Source organism: Brassica rapa, chromosome A02 (genome assembly GCF_000309985.2).
Source record: "Brassica rapa cultivar Chiifu-401-42 chromosome A02, CAAS_Brap_v3.01, whole genome shotgun sequence".
In the NCBI taxonomy this organism is placed as follows: Eukaryota; Viridiplantae; Streptophyta; class Magnoliopsida; order Brassicales; family Brassicaceae; genus Brassica; species Brassica rapa.
The window spans coordinates 4,324,214-4,338,637 of NC_024796.2; the positions used below are offsets into that span (position 1 = coordinate 4,324,214).

The 14,424-nt window shown below is 38.6% G+C and overlaps 5 protein-coding genes across 8 annotated transcripts; 1 reads left to right on the top strand and 4 right to left on the bottom strand.

Moving 5' to 3' along the window:
* Positions 1-258: 258 nt before the first annotated feature.
* Positions 259-2,701, bottom strand: LOC103851383 (glucan endo-1,3-beta-glucosidase 5-like). The gene is made up of 2 exons (XM_009128238.3): positions 1,637-2,701; positions 259-1,504 (listed from the first exon to the last, which is right to left on the bottom strand). The coding sequence occupies exons 1-2, from the start codon at positions 1,975-1,977 to the stop codon at positions 355-357; spliced, it is 1,491 nt and encodes a 496-aa protein (XP_009126486.1). The 5' UTR covers positions 1,978-2,701; the 3' UTR covers positions 259-354.
* A 232-nt stretch (positions 2,702-2,933) lies between these two features.
* On the bottom strand, positions 2,934-3,969 carry LOC103851384 (probable E3 ubiquitin-protein ligase RHA1A). Its single transcript, XM_009128239.3, has one exon. It carries the CDS (start codon positions 3,605-3,607, stop codon positions 3,098-3,100), a length of 510 nt encoding a protein of 169 aa, XP_009126487.1. The 5' UTR covers positions 3,608-3,969; the 3' UTR covers positions 2,934-3,097.
* A 1,908-nt stretch (positions 3,970-5,877) lies between these two features.
* LOC103851385 (T-complex protein 1 subunit beta) lies at positions 5,878-9,266 on the bottom strand. The gene is made up of 11 exons (XM_009128240.3): positions 9,077-9,266; positions 8,945-9,001; positions 8,802-8,867; positions 8,469-8,580; positions 8,250-8,378; positions 8,093-8,164; positions 7,863-7,978; positions 7,569-7,645; positions 6,823-7,308; positions 6,417-6,732; positions 5,878-6,340 (listed from the first exon to the last, which is right to left on the bottom strand). Exons 1-11 carry the CDS (start codon positions 9,080-9,082, stop codon positions 6,194-6,196), a joined length of 1,584 nt encoding a protein of 527 aa, XP_009126488.1. The 5' UTR covers positions 9,083-9,266; the 3' UTR covers positions 5,878-6,193.
* A 127-nt stretch (positions 9,267-9,393) lies between these two features.
* Positions 9,394-11,190, top strand: LOC103851386 (protein TIFY 3B). 2 transcript variants are annotated; one of them, XR_004455563.1, is made up of 6 exons: positions 9,394-9,717; positions 10,124-10,238; positions 10,328-10,520; positions 10,604-10,661; positions 10,758-10,929; positions 11,041-11,190. XR_004455563.1 is itself a non-coding variant. In XM_009128241.3 (5 exons), exons 1-5 carry the CDS (start codon positions 9,515-9,517, stop codon positions 10,852-10,854), a joined length of 666 nt encoding a protein of 221 aa, XP_009126489.2. In that variant the 5' UTR covers positions 9,395-9,514; the 3' UTR covers positions 10,855-11,150. The 2 variants fall into 2 exon arrangements, 1 of the variants encoding a protein (XP_009126489.2); XM_009128241.3 differs by having other exon boundaries at positions 9,395-9,717; positions 10,758-11,150.
* Positions 11,191-11,349: 159 nt separating this feature from the next.
* LOC103851388 (eukaryotic translation initiation factor 2 subunit beta) lies at positions 11,350-13,995 on the bottom strand. 3 transcript variants are annotated; one of them, XM_009128242.3, is made up of 10 exons: positions 13,809-13,994; positions 13,452-13,507; positions 13,249-13,357; positions 13,107-13,165; positions 12,951-13,005; positions 12,770-12,870; positions 12,479-12,624; positions 12,236-12,378; positions 12,068-12,153; positions 11,350-11,597 (listed from the first exon to the last, which is right to left on the bottom strand). In XM_009128242.3, the coding sequence occupies exons 2-10, from the start codon at positions 13,497-13,499 to the stop codon at positions 11,526-11,528; spliced, it is 819 nt and encodes a 272-aa protein (XP_009126490.1). In that variant the 5' UTR covers positions 13,500-13,507; positions 13,809-13,994; the 3' UTR covers positions 11,350-11,525. The 3 variants fall into 3 exon arrangements, with proteins under 3 accessions (XP_009126490.1, XP_033141491.1, XP_033141492.1); XM_033285600.1 differs by lacking the exon at positions 11,350-11,597 and having other exon boundaries at positions 11,957-12,153; positions 13,809-13,995; XM_033285601.1 differs by lacking the exon at positions 11,350-11,597 and having other exon boundaries at positions 11,957-12,153; positions 13,452-13,504; positions 13,809-13,939.
* Between the last annotated feature and the right edge of the window lie 429 nt (positions 13,996-14,424).

Here is a 14,424-nt window from a genome sequence, read left to right on the forward strand (position 1 = left end):
ATTGTTGTTAGCTGCAACAACTCTGTTGAATTAAGTTACCTTCAGTTAATTAATTATAAGGAGAGTGATAATCATAAATACATTTGTTAGTTTATCTTTATGTCTAAGGTTTTCTCTCCAGCAATTTCTAACTAACATACGAACTCATACTTCTCTCACACGTCACACCAACCAGTGTCGTTAATAATAGTGCTGTGGCCATTGTATGTTAAGACATCGTAAAAATGAAAATAAAAATAAAAATAAAGACATCGTAGATTATGGTTATAATGTATGTCCATTTATCGACTGTTGTAGTTACAAAGATATGTAATAAAAAGAATAAAAATAATTACGACAAGAAGCCCCAAAGAATCAATTAAACACCGCCCATCCCACCGCCATCGCTGCCGCCGCCACCGTCCTCCACTTCATCTCCGTCGCACCAGAACTCCTCGGCGGAGGACGCAAAGTCTCATGTCTACTCGTATCAATCTCAATAGGAAACCTACACGAACCACGCGACGGGTCAATCTTAGTAACAAACCCTAGATTGTCGAACACGCAAGAGCCACGTCGATGATCCATCTTCTGAAAATACATATTAAACGCGTAAGACGCGTTCGCGGCTGGATCCAAGGCCGCGCAAGATGAGCCCGGCCCAAGAGAAGTGCAATCCGCCAGCTGGCAAGCGTAATCAGCAGACGCCCCACCGTTGTTCCCCGCAGCCGCCTGAGGAGAGAGCACGCACCACTCACGTGCCTGGTAACGAACGCCCTTCGCGGGAACTAACTGACGTCCGTTACCGAGGCTGAGAGGGTACTTAACGGTGCCGTCGTAAGAGAATATTCCCCAGTGACGCTCGAACTTCCCCGGGTCGACGCTCTTGACGTCTTCGTCGACTAGAGAGAATATGTAAACTTCCGGCGCCGTTTTCCGGCGAGGCGTACCTTGTCCTTTCACGATGCGGTTGAGCAGCCCCTGGTTGAACCTCTGAGCCATCGCCGGAGTCGCGTTTACATCGCCGTCGGTGGGCCACCCGACTTCTCCGACGATGATCTCCACCTTGTTCGCGTCGAAGCCGTTTTTCTCCAGCGCCGAGACAAGAGTGTCGAAGTTCGCGTCGAAGACGTTCGTGTAAGAGATAGATCCGTCGACGACAGGCTTAGCTCCTCCGGCTGCGGAACCGCCGCCGGGGAAGAAGGCGTACTCGCGGGGGAAGTTGGGATCGGCGTTGAGAGAGAGGAAAGGGTAGATGTTGAAAGTAATGGGCGAGACGGAGTCAGCAAGGAACCGGACGATGGAGACCATTAGTGTTTTGATGTCGGAACGGAAGTCGCCGGAGGAAGGGAGACCGTCGCCGGACTCGTAGACGTCGGCGTTAAGAGGCACCGTGACTTTGACTTGCCGACCAAGACCAGCTTTCACTAGAGCTGCTTGAACGTTCTGTAGCGCCGGGTACGTTGAGTGGACGAACCTGTCCTTGTATGTCTTCAAGAATGGCTCGTTCCCCACGGCTACATGTCTGATCAAATTATATTAACAATTAAAAAAATTTAAACATGTCTTTGGAGCTTTATTAAACTAATCTTAGAAACTTAAGCATGTGTTTTGTTTAAGATATGAGATTGGTTTCTTGAACTGCGTTGCAATTTACCTTATGTCGGTTCCATATTTAGAGATGTATTGAGAGACGTTTTGTTGAACCCAAAGCTCGGCGGCGGTAACGGTAGATGCCATAGTTGCTAAGAGATCGTTGGGGATACCAACCATGACTTGAATACCGGATTTACCAAGGGCTCTAAGTGCACCAGGGTCAGCTTCAAATAGCTTGACCTTGTTGAACCCGTTGTCCCTGAGGAGCTTTACTACTATGTTTGGCGGAATAGGATGGCTCGCTTGTGTCCCCCAGTTACATGCCAAGGCGTCGACATTCGTCAATGTGTTGTGAAGTAACAATATGGATAGGCAGAAGAAGTATGTATCATGACGACCCATTTCTTTGTAATTTTGAGATTTGGGTTGGAAGATTGTGTTTAGAATGTAGGGTCTAATAAGAATTGGTGTGTGTTTGTAAGTGTGTTATATATACAAAAAGAGACAATGATGTAGGGGTTTTAGAGAAGATGAGTATATGGAAGAAAGAGGGGAAAGGAAAGGTATTTGATATGGTGGTTTAATAAGGAACCTGATTCCACTGGAGATAAACCTCAATGTAAACCATCCAAGTAAGGGCTTCTACTTCAACATTTCTTATGTATTTTGTAACAAAAACAAACGTATAAAAATAATTGCACATGGCATAGTGATTAAAATGTAGATGTGTAGATAAATTATACGAGAGAGATGCATAAAAAGAGAGGGGGAAAGAAGAAAGGAATGGAGTGGATGGAGACCATGTGTTGGAGAATATTAGAAGAAAATTAACAGGCTTTCTTCAACACGTTACAACGTCAACCGCATGACCCAAATACTCAAAAAAAAAAAAAATCAACCACAGAACCAAATACTCAAATTATATGATTGCAAGTCCAACTTTCCTACCAAACCTTTGTATTTCTCAAATTCTATAGACTTTTTTTTGAACAACAAAATCAAATTCTATAGACTATATGTAAACATTTTCAATTTTGAATGGACTCCACACTCCGACCAGTTAAAACCATAAGAGGTTAAGATCTTGGTCCATGTTTCAGGTGGTTATCATTCACATATGCTAGAAGGCTAGAATGTGAGGTTACTGTGGAAATGTTGGATTGATCATTCTGGGATTTTTCTTGTCCCGTTCAGTTATGGGTTAGGTTAATACAGTAATATGTTGGCAAGTTACTTAATGACGTAGGTAGAATGACATAAGAAAGGGAAAGTGTTACCATTAAGTTTTGTACGAACATTTTATGAACACATACTAACAAAATTACTTAAACGTCACCTAAGTAAGAGATTTGCTGATACACAAAGAAGTTTAAAATTTTGATATTTTTTTGTCAGTTAAAATTTTGATATTATAATCATATTTCCTATTATATCCATTAATTTCACAATTTACAAAATTGACCAACGTAATTTCAGTTGATCGCCTAAAAATCAAATAAAATTTGAAAAATAAAAATAGAAGTCAAACGAGAAGATCGTCTCCAAAGAGGTAGAGAAGCCGCTCAACGGCCCAGCTAGGTTCTGTCTTGGCCGGCCAATCCCCACACGACGATGTATCAGCAGCAAGAAGCGGAGTCCTACAGAGAGGACAAGTGCGGTGGTTATCTTCCTCTCCCTCGTTACCATCTCCGCCGCAGCACTCGTAGTCCAGCCACCTGTCAATACACTCGCGGTGGAACACGTGGCTACAGTTTCTTAGCTCTCTAACCTCATCCCCGTCTTCCAGGTCACCGAGACACACCGCACACGTGTCGCTGATCAGTTCCGGAGATCGCTCCAACGCGTCATGGAACGTAGTCACGGAGAGGCTCTGTTTGATGGCCTGTGAAGAAACGGGAGGAGCAGAGGTTCTTGATTTGGATCGGTAACGTAAGATCCAAGCAAAGATCCATCTCAAGAGGGTGATGAAAACAGCCATTTGGTAGAGAAGTTGAGTGACAATGAGACCAGAGTCTTGGATGAAGAAGCTCATTGTTTCTTTCTTTGTTGCTTAGTGAGAAAGAGAGAAGAGAAGAGAAGGGGAAGGAAGAGTGAAGGATGAGCTGCGTTTTTAATAGTGACGAATAAAGTAGTTTGCTTACTCATGCTTTGCTTTTATTACGTTAGTGGTGGGTGCCAGTTCCTTTCTTGATTTTGATGGAAGATGACCATGTGATGACCAAGAAAGCGATATCTACAGTAGTAATTTCATAATCTATGCTTAAAAGCTAATTATAATATGATTACTTGATAGTAAATGGCGTCATTTCTGGCTTTTGACCCATAGGCAGGGACAATCTTCTTGTATAAAACCTTACGTGATTATTGACCGGCCAAGATCTTAACTTATATTTAATACTTACGCTTAGGGGTGTTCAATCCGGATATCGGTTCGGTTTCAGTTCGATTTTTTTCGGTTTTCGGTATTTCGGTTAGTAAAATATAACTACCGTTCTAAATCCATATTTACTTCGGTTCGGTTTATATACCGTCGGTTTTCGGTTTATCCGATTTTATACCAAAAAACATAATTATTTTGTTTGAGATCATATTATATGAATTTTAGAGTCATATGTCAACACAGTCATTTATTAAAATATATTATATGTTCAAATAAATGAACAAAAAAATAAAAATGCTTCTACCATGAAATAAAATAATCAAATATATGACTAAAGTCAAAGCTTGAAATTTTGAAAATAAAAATACGAAACAAAACAGAAACATGAAAAAAAAGTTTTTCCACTCTTACATATTTAGTGTACATTAAAGTCATGATTTTTCAATTGAAAATTTCCATTAATTATTGTCCATCAAATTTATAATCTTCATATTAATTTAGTGAAGACTAAAATAAAGCAAAAAAATCAAAAAAAGACTTAAAAAATAAGATGTCTGAATTGCGATGTATTGTTATTTAGTTATAGTTCAAGTGTTTTACAAATTAAGGGTTTTTATTACTATAAAATTATGGTAATAGTTATTAACACAAATTTAACTTATGTAACAAATATATTTTCATGTATTGTTATAAAATAGATACATTTTCTACTTTTAATCGGTTTTGTTCGGTTTATTCGGTTTAATCGGTTATATATCAAACCATATCCAAATCCTACGGTTTTTATAAAATTATATCCATTCGGTTTATATGGTATATACCAAAACCAAACCATATTGTCTATTTCGGTTCGGTTCGGTTCGGTACGGTTCGGTTTTACCATATTGAACAGCCTTACTTACGCTTATGCAATACCTTTTCCTAATAACTTTTAGTTTTATCGATTGGTTAAAGTATCGTCAATAAAAATAAGTATATTAATCCCATTGGACTAATTAATTTCAGTCTTTTTCTCGACCTAATCAGACGTTTTTTTTTTACAAAAAAAAAAAGTATTTCTGACTAGAGTATCAAAAATATCATACACTTTTTTATAAATACTTTGAGTAAACCTTACTATTTTATGGCACAAATGAAATAATGTCAACTTGAGATCAGCCGATCAATTATCTAATCGGCTCATATGCAAATCAATCATCCAATGGTCACAGTGCTTCATAATTATGTCTTTATGTTATTATTATTATTATCAATCAAGAATCAATTTTGTTTTGTCAATAATTTTATCAATAAAAAGAGGTCTCAACAAGATCTTATAATGCTTTCTCGTTAGGGGAATATGCAGTGACCTCAACACAAATGAAAAGGGACGAGAACAAAAAAAAGTCTTGAATAAAAATTGTGATAAGATTTTGTAAAAATCTGATTTAAATCAAACACCTTTGAGAAATCCTAAATTTAAGCTTGCAAATAAATAAAAGCATATGAGTTCAAGTTGGATCAATAGTATCATGCATTTCTATTGAATTGTTGCACTTTTAGTGTCTTTTAAATCGAAATCTATTCGAATCATGGATATTCTTGCGATTCAACTCATCTAAATAAAGCTACATAATTTTCTGGTAAGACATTTTACAAAAAGGTGACGCTATAAATAAAGATCGCGATTATAAGGTCCCATGTGATGATCTGCTCTCCTTTATAACGTGTTTTGGTCGGTTGGCCCAACTTTACAACGCCAACGTTTGTAGTTTTAGGTGACGACTGATACCTAAACAATTTTACAAATGTATGATAAAAATCATTTCGAGGTTTGTTGTTGTATCCATATTACTTGAACTGATTTCGTATTCTTCTGCCCTTTTCTACAAACCTTATTTTTAGTTTTACAACTAGACTATAGATTATGAAACACGTTCAAATATCAACATGGTAAAATATTGATCATACTTGTGAAAAAAGAAACAAAATTATCTAACATACATGGATCATCCTCTGACCGAAAGAGATACAAATAGTTGATATTGTATCGGATGCAGGTGATTCCATACATTTCGTCAAAACCTCTGAAACCCAAGTCAAAACCATATTCGAAAAAGAACCAAACCAAACCAAACCAAAGAGACAAGTTTAAGGAGCAAACATCAAACATATGAAGCTGTTTTCTGATCCAAATCAAAATCACAATCTAATGCATTTAACATCACCACTGGAGAGGTTTGTGATCATGTAATGTCATCACATCCTGTCTTCTCTCCTCCTGGGAGCACAAGTAATGATCTCATCCACTCGCAGTATCATCTCAGCTGCTTCTGTTGCAGAAAGCAGAACCGCTTGCTTCACTTTGAATGCTTCATAGATTCCTCTCTCCTCCATGTCTCCTACCTGTAAAAGATTCAACGCTCATCATCAACATTTCAAGATGCCCAATCCTAGATTTTGTATATTAAAGTTTACTTACAGCTCCAGAGATGACATCGATCCCGGCGTTACACCCTTCGTTGTGGTGCTTCGCACGAAGCTGAGCGACCAATTCGGCGCTGTCTAGACCAGCATTGTCAGCGATTGTTGTCGGTATAGCTACAAGAGCCCGTGAGAAAGCTTCAATGGCATGTGATTTTTTGCCAGCGGTTTTCCTTGCAAGCTCATCTACTTCCTTTGCCATCACCATCTCCGGCCATCCACCTCCGAGCAACACCCTACTGTCATTCACTGTCTGGGAGAGCACACACAAGGCATCATGAAGTGATCTTTCAGCTTCATCTAGAACATGGTGACTGCAAGAACAAAGTTACCACAGAAAAAAATGTCACCAAAAGATAACATTACTCAGTACAAAGTCTTAATGGGAGCGAAAAAATGGATACCTAGCACCACGTAGGACGATTGAACAAGCCTGGCCCATCGCAACGCCAGAGAAATGGATCAACTTGTCTTCACCAATCATGATTTCTTCGATGAGCTTGCAATGCCCAAGCTTAACAGACTCTGGGTTGTCAAAGGTTGAAGCGATCTCACCGCCTGTAACCAAACCAAGACGCTCTATTCCTTCAAAGTCCGCATGCTCAATAGCAAGTACACCAGCATCTGCGAAGAGTTCCTCGGGAAAATTGTAGATCAACTGCCTGTTGACAAAGCAGTTGATACCGTGGGCAAGGATCTTGTTAACCTTGTCTTTCATCTTTTCCTTTTCAGCCCCTTCGATCTCAGCAACCTTGGTCATAGAATCCACACGGACACGTGCACCGTAAATTTTGACTTTATCAGTGTCCATTGCAGTGTTTGCTACCAAGATCTTTGCGTTCTCTATGCGCTTTGGCTGCCCAATTCCGATCTTCTTGTCAAGAATAAATCTGAAGGCGTAAGAATTAAGTTGAAATGTCAGAAGTAATTACTGGAAGCACAAAAGGGTGCACGTACATAACAAGATGACATAATGTCGATCATTATCCTCAAGCAATGATAAAATTAAAATTAAGGTGTACAAGCTATGTAAAAGAAAAGCACAAAAACACAACGTTGTTCTCATGAACAAATGAATACTAAATAGAGATCAACAGTACAGAGAAACAGATTTTTAACAGATGCTAAAAAGGCATAAGTGGTTTCTCACCCTTCATCCAAAAATGAATCCCTCAGAGACCCTCCAGGTTTTTTGATGATCTGAATAGATTCCAAGTTTGTGCTTCCCTATTTGAACGACAACACCAGAATGTCAGAGACAAATAAATAACACTAAAGAACGAAACCATGCGTCTCCATGAAAGATAGTTATAGTGAAATGAGAGCAGCCTATTTTCATGACATCGGCCAAAGAAGCCTGTTCTTGCATTAAGTAAACACATGACAATTCCAAAGAAAGAGCGGGAATGACTAATTGAGTTTCAAAAGGAGGTAGAGATGGAACCTTTAGCCTGAATATAGCATCAACGGCCATTTCCGCAAAGTGTTCCTTATCTTGCGAGAGAATTTTGGAGCATAAAGTAGTCATCGCAATCTTCATCAAATCCGACCTAAACTTCTCTGCATTGTCACAATTACACACACAATACTGTAAATAAATAACAGTGCGTGAAATTAACTAAACACTGAAGACATCACACAATCATGAGAACGCCAACTTCTACAATGACTTACCTGCATTCTCCTTGTTATCCATTACTCTTTTCAGTAGAGCTTCACGAGCACATTCTGCAGCCATTCTGTAACCTAAGAAACCAAGAAACAAAAAAACAAAAAATCAGACAATATTCTCATAATGGAAAGAAGCTAATACAAGTTATCTCATCTTCACCTGCTATAATCGTCATGGGGTGGATCTTAGAAGTAACGAGCTTCTCAGCTTCCCTGAGAAGCTCCCCGGCCAAGACAACAACAGAAGTAGTCCCATCACCAACCTCGTCATCTTGAACTTTCGAGATGTCTGAAAAACAACAATCAGTAAGAAAGACAGCAACAAGTTAAAAAAAAAAAAAAGCTTAAAAGGAAGGAAGTTGCAGGAGAGAATGTATACCAACAAGAACTTTAGCAGCAGGGTTGTCAATGTGAAGTGACTTGAGAATAGTAGCACCATCGTTAGTCACAGTGACGGAATGACCTCTACCAGTAGATTGCAAGATCTTATCCTACACAACAATAGGATTGAGAGGATATGAAAGTAAGAGTTTGTTAGAAATGAAGATATCTTTCATTAATCTCAACGGTCAACTACATAAGTGTATGTATATATACAAGTATATTCTTACTAAACCAAACTAAACCAATTCTCAATAAATATAGTTAACCAGCGAAAGGAAACCGGTTCAATAAATTGAGTTTACGGAGAGTTCTTGGATCAGAAGTGTACCATTCCCTTTGGCCCTAAGGTAGACTTGACGAGATCAGCAATAGCCATCGCACCGATAAACGATGCCTACAAGATTCATAAAATCAAATTAGTGAATCTGAAAAACCCTAAATAATCGACGAAAGGTTTAAAGAGAAGCTCACCATCCTCGCGCGTTCGCCTTTCTCTTCACTAGCATCATCTTTGAAGATCTTATCGATCTATATACATACGAGTTAGTTAATTAGCTACGTGAAGGGGAGCGAGAAAGCAAAAGAGACGACGGAGAGTCATACCGGCATTGATAAGATCGGAAGACGACGGAGGGATGCTCAGTGTTGGGAGATCTTCCGATTCAAATCCGGGATCAATAGTGATGAGTCGTGTTGAAAGGAAGCTAGTGTGCTCGGTAGAGTAAGAAATGGGGAGGATCTTCGAACCCTAAAAGAAAAGCCAAATGACAAAACTACCCTCTCTCTTTTTTGAGAAATTGGGTCAACTATATTAAGACTAAAAAGCCCATTAATAGTTTTGGAGCCCAATAATTGAAGGTTGTAAAACGACGGCGTATTGAATTCGCGCACGTTGTAAAATGACGATGTACTTTATTTGTCTGAGTAACGTCGAAGTCAGACAAGAAACAAACAAAGCAGGCGAGAATAATTGAAGGTTCTGTAGGATAATCTTTGAGGGAACGACGCGAATAAAGAAGGCGAGAATCTGAGAAACTGACAATGGTTAAGGTGGAAGTTGAGCCACGCGCCCCCGTCGAAGGTGGTTGCGGAGATATCCTGGGATGTGGTGTTGTCGACGGTGACGGCGACGAGGAGAATCACGTGGTTGAAATCGCCGGTAACGGAACCGTGAATGGTACCATCGACGGATCTGTTGCTGGAGAAGGTGGATTCTCAGCTGAGGAACCGGTTCACGAAGCTAGGTATGAGTTATGTTTGAAATTGCTGTTATTTCGGATTTTTTCATCTACTCTCCCGTTTGATGTTGATTTAAATTGATTCTAGTTATGGAAATGGTGTGAAAGTGTATGGATTAGTCTATCTATATTTTTACATTTGGATATATATGTATAGAAGGATAGTTGCTATTTAGGGAAAGTCATAATCAACCAATTTGTTCTTGTCTGGAACAAACTGTGCCTAAAGTTTCTACATTTATACATGAATTTTGAGTAAATGTGATTAGGAGTTTTCTTTAAACATGAGCCACTGGATTCATTATAATCATCTATTCCTCCTATAATATTTATAATATTGTTCTCAGTGTTGCATAAAGTGTCCATCTTTATAGTGAAGTAACAACTTTTAATGGCTTGTCTTCTATTGAAGGTCCACGGACGCTCCTTCCTCTGATGTGCCAGATCCTTCAACCATCCTTCCAAATCAACTTACTATCTTCTTTGGTGGGAAAGTTTGTGTCTTCGATGGAATCCCAGCAGAAAAGGTTTGATCCATTACTCCATTAGACCACATTCTGCTTTTATGTTTTATGTTTTGTCTGCAAAACTCAGATTTGACTTTTTTCTTACACAGATTCAAGAAATCATCCGCATTGCTGCTGCTGCCACTGCTAAATCCATTGAGACAAAGAACTCAACAAGCGTCAAACCTGTCCTTTCTCCAGCACTGAACAGAGCTCCTTCTTTCTCTAGCACCTCTACTGGAGCTTCACCAGCTGCACCGTCATTGCCCGTTAACCCAATTCCGTTTTGCAGATCTGCTGCTGGTAAGTATTCAGTTTCACATGGTTACAGAAATGTTTAAACATTGAATATGGATATGCTCACTAGTTATGTATTTACGATTCAGATCTGCCAATTGCAAGGAGGCATTCGCTTCAACGATTCCTTGAGAAGAGAAGGGACAGGTATGCATCCTTTCTCCATTTCCCTTGAAACTTAGATGTATAGTTTTTACCTTGAGATTGCATCTAATAGAAACATTCACATTCTTTATATGCAAGGTTGGTCAACAAAAACCCTTACCCTGCTTCAGACATGAAGAAGACAGACGTCCCAACAGACATTGCCTCTATTAAGGAGGAGTCTCCTATTGCTTAGCCGAAGATCAACCTTCAAGGCTACAATAAGCTTAACGAACAATAAGTGAAACGTTATGATGTGTGTTGTATGATAGTGTCTGTGTACAGGTTTGTTAGACAAACCGAAGATTTGTTTGCATTGTCTGGAGTGGCCCGACATGTTTATCATTTTACATTCTCTCCAAGGATGAAGACAAAGAGTATTGTGGTCTTAAAAACAGTGTCCCTAGAGTCTTATCTCTTAACTATTAACTCTTTGATGTTATGTTATTCAACTGGTTATCTTTTTGAGATACAATGTGTTTGTAATATAAACGAAGTCTGTGTTATTGCTATAATAACCTTTTCAAACCGAGTCTTTATAAAATACGATTTATATTGCGAATAACAACAAATGTAAGATGTACGGCCAAGTTCAATAAAACCTACAACTTCCAGGGGAGCTAGCAATAGAAGCAACCTGTGTGCTGAGAGGAGAGGAGGAAGTAGAAGATTTAAGTGAACCACATGAATCTAACAAAGTAGAAGGTCTTTATTCATATTCCATATTTGATGTGAAGTTAATTCTGGAGATTATGAATCATATTCAGAAACAAAACAAAACAAAAACAACACAAGTATTTCAACTCCACAACAAAAGCTCTTTAGTTTCCCAAAACAAAAACACCACTCACTTCACCGACCAATTTCTCAAGTCTTCCTGCGACCAACACGAGCAACAAAACCAGCTTTGATCTGCGCCACAGATCTTCCAGATCCACACTGCAAAAACAAGTACCATTCATCAATATTATTCCAAACAGAAACACAGAAAGTTGATCATAGCTACAAATAGTAACTGCAGACTGCAGTGTAGGTAACGTATCAACATCATCGCCAATCACGCTTTACATAATTCATCAATTACGCGAGAAAAATGTGATTCACTACTAAAAGCATGCCTCCTGGTGAGTTTATACAAGAGAGGGTTCGTTAGGTATATCAGTTATAAGTTATAACAAATACTACAAGCATAAAACACTGTGAGGGCGGGCAATCCTAGCAGTATTATTAAGAGAATTAATACACGAAAGAATTTTTTTTTGAATGTGATAAGCATAAGGGGAAGACAATGACATATGTAAGCTTCTCTTAAACTAATACACGGCAAAGGTTTTATTACTCAGTTGCGCAAAAAGCAAAAATAAAGGCATGCATGTTTCAAGACAAGGACTAAATAAATCAAATTGTACCTTTTCGCATCTGAGAAAGAAGAGACGATTCTCCTTTGAGAGAATTGTGTCCGGGCTCTTGCAACCAAGGCAAATGACGTACTCAGCTGCCAATAACATAACCAAGGAATCACATTAAGAACTCCAAATTAGTATTCAAATTACAAGACCAAAGAGAAAGTTACTTACTGACATAACGACGCAATATCCCTTCAAAATTCTTGGGTGCAAATCTTCCCTTGACAACCAATCTTTGCTGCCCATCAAGAGAACCACTCGTTCCGAGCTCAGCAAGCAAGAAATTCATCACATGATCTGGTTGACGATGCATCCTGAAATATTTATTTTTAAAACGCCGTACAGTCATCAAAACCACTACTTATGGTTAACCGAACAAGTTTGAAGAGGAAGATAATTGAGGTCTATTCATACGTCTTGCAGAGGTCCATAAAGTTGACAAACACTGTCTTCTTTGTCCCTTCACGAAGAACTTGAGGAGGTCTCATAACTGTACGACGCCTATCTCCAGCAAGCTCCGGATTGTTCTCACGGAGAATGTTGAAGACTCTTCCAAGAAGCTGCAAACATAGACCGCATCATCAAAAACCAACCAGAGGGTAGATTTTAAAGAATGATACATTGACTTAAGGAAAGAATCCTCCGAAGCAGTATACATTTTTCATAATCAAAGACGATCGTCAAACCATCAAAAGATATACTGACCTCGTCATACATGTAATCCCTGTCACTTCCCTCCCAGGGGTAACGTTGCTGCTGCTGCTGCAAATCAATTCCTTCTGCTTCTTCCTCGTCATTAGCATTCTCTGCAATATATCCCCAGCGAGTTTCAACTTTGTGTAGCTAGAAACAGTTAATTACCAAAAGAAAAGGAATTTAAAAGTACCCTCCAAATCTTCCGGAGCATCAACACTTTCTTCATTCAATAAGCTTGATTCAACCTGGCCATCAAAACAAAAAGAAGGCACATGATGAATCATCAAACCACAAGTTCAACGAATAAGAATTAAAAAAAAAAACTCAGAAGACACAGAATACTCACAGGCTTCTTCTTCTTTTTCTTCTTGGTTCCAAAAGATGGACCATCAAGGCCATCATTAGCTGCAGGAAAATAAAATAAAAAATAAAAAATCAGAGTAGGCAACCGATAATGAGAAACAAATTTGTTAGACTGTAGAGCATACCAGACAATGAATCAGACGTCTCCGCTTGTGCCTCAGTTGGTTCCTCGATGGGATCTTGAATGACAACTTTCTTCTTCTTCTTCTTCTTGGTTGGATCAAAGGGTGCGAGCTAACAATTAAAACCACACAAAATCATAAGTTATCAAACCAAAGAAGAAAAAAAAAGCCAAACTTTAAGATATGAAAGGAAGGAAGTAACTTACTTCTTGCTCGTCCTTGACCTCCTTCATCTCATTGTTTTCGTCAGCCATGATTGCTACTGAGAAGGAATAATCAAAGATAATAATAATAAGCACACAGACACCACCGAAACTAGGGCTTCTACAACAAAGCGATAATCGCGACGTAAACGATAACGTAGCTAAGATTCCATCATCAAAGAGACGAGATAACAAATTTCGAATCCCAATTAGGATTCAATACGATTGATCATATACTCCCAAACAAATCTAGGTCAAGCTTCAAGATGCAAAATCTAGATTATTTCAATCTCTATACTTAACTGCTTCGAACAGGATTTGATTTGAGATGAATTCGAAGACGAATCAACGAGTACTCACCTGAAATTAACTTTGGGCGAGAAAGGTTGATTTGGAGAGGAATCAATTTGAGAGAGAGCGAGAGCGGCGCAGATGAATGAAGACAGTCGGATAATTGTTAAGGGTTTCCTAGTTTAAGAGAAAGAGACTCCGTCTTATTCAGAGGCTTTCGAGTTTTTTGTTTTTTTTTTTTTTCGCTAACCGAGTATCTCAGTCCCACCGAGGTGGTCGAGACTAAAAACCGAAGTGAGCATGGACGCTGCCAAGGCGTCACCATGTAGCTCACCGTATAACGGACTTCGGTCTTGAATGCTGCATTCCACATGTAAATTTCGTAGTGGCCAAAGCTCGAATCCAGAGGCGGGCACTCCAGCTGGAGCTCCTATACCATTAGACGAAAACAACTTGATTTTTTTGTTTATATTAGCAAATTCGTATAATTTCATATTAATAAATTTGATAAATATGTTGGTTAATATAGCATTAATAATTTTAAATATTTTTCAATTTAATTATATATATATGGCTAAAATAAATAAATATTATTATCATAGCAGATAAATATAAAAGTAAAAATATTTTGTTAATTTATATATTATGCATTGCTTGCAGTTTATACAAAAAAAACTTTCCTTTA

Coding starts and splice junctions, on each gene's coding strand:
- LOC103851383 (XM_009128238.3), bottom strand. CDS start 1,977: ATGGGTCGTCATGATACATACTTCTTCTGCCTATCCATATTGTTACTT. Junction 1,505..1,636: donor AAATATGGAACCGACATAAG/GTAAATTGCAAC, acceptor TAATTTGATCAG/ACATGTAGCCGTGGGGAACG.
- LOC103851384 (XM_009128239.3), bottom strand. CDS start 3,607: ATGAGCTTCTTCATCCAAGACTCTGGTCTCATTGTCACTCAACTTCTC.
- LOC103851385 (XM_009128240.3), bottom strand. Junction 8,868..8,944: donor AAGGCGAACGCGCGAGGATG/GTGAGCTTCTCT, acceptor TGAATCTTGTAG/GCATCGTTTATCGGTGCGAT. Junction 8,165..8,249: donor CCCCATGACGATTATAGCAG/GTGAAGATGAGA, acceptor TTGGTTTCTTAG/GTTACAGAATGGCTGCAGAA.
- LOC103851386 (XM_009128241.3), top strand. CDS start 9,515: ATGGTTAAGGTGGAAGTTGAGCCACGCGCCCCCGTCGAAGGTGGTTGC. Junction 10,239..10,327: donor ATGGAATCCCAGCAGAAAAG/GTTTGATCCATT, acceptor TTTCTTACACAG/ATTCAAGAAATCATCCGCAT. Junction 10,521..10,603: donor GTTTTGCAGATCTGCTGCTG/GTAAGTATTCAG, acceptor TTTACGATTCAG/ATCTGCCAATTGCAAGGAGG.
- LOC103851388 (XM_033285600.1), bottom strand. CDS start 13,499: ATGGCTGACGAAAACAATGAGATGAAGGAGGTCAAGGACGAGCAAGAA. Junction 12,871..12,950: donor TGCTCCGGAAGATTTGGAGG/GTACTTTTAAAT, acceptor GATATATTGCAG/AGAATGCTAATGACGAGGAA. Junction 12,379..12,478: donor TTTATGGACCTCTGCAAGAC/GTATGAATAGAC, acceptor TAAATATTTCAG/GATGCATCGTCAACCAGATC.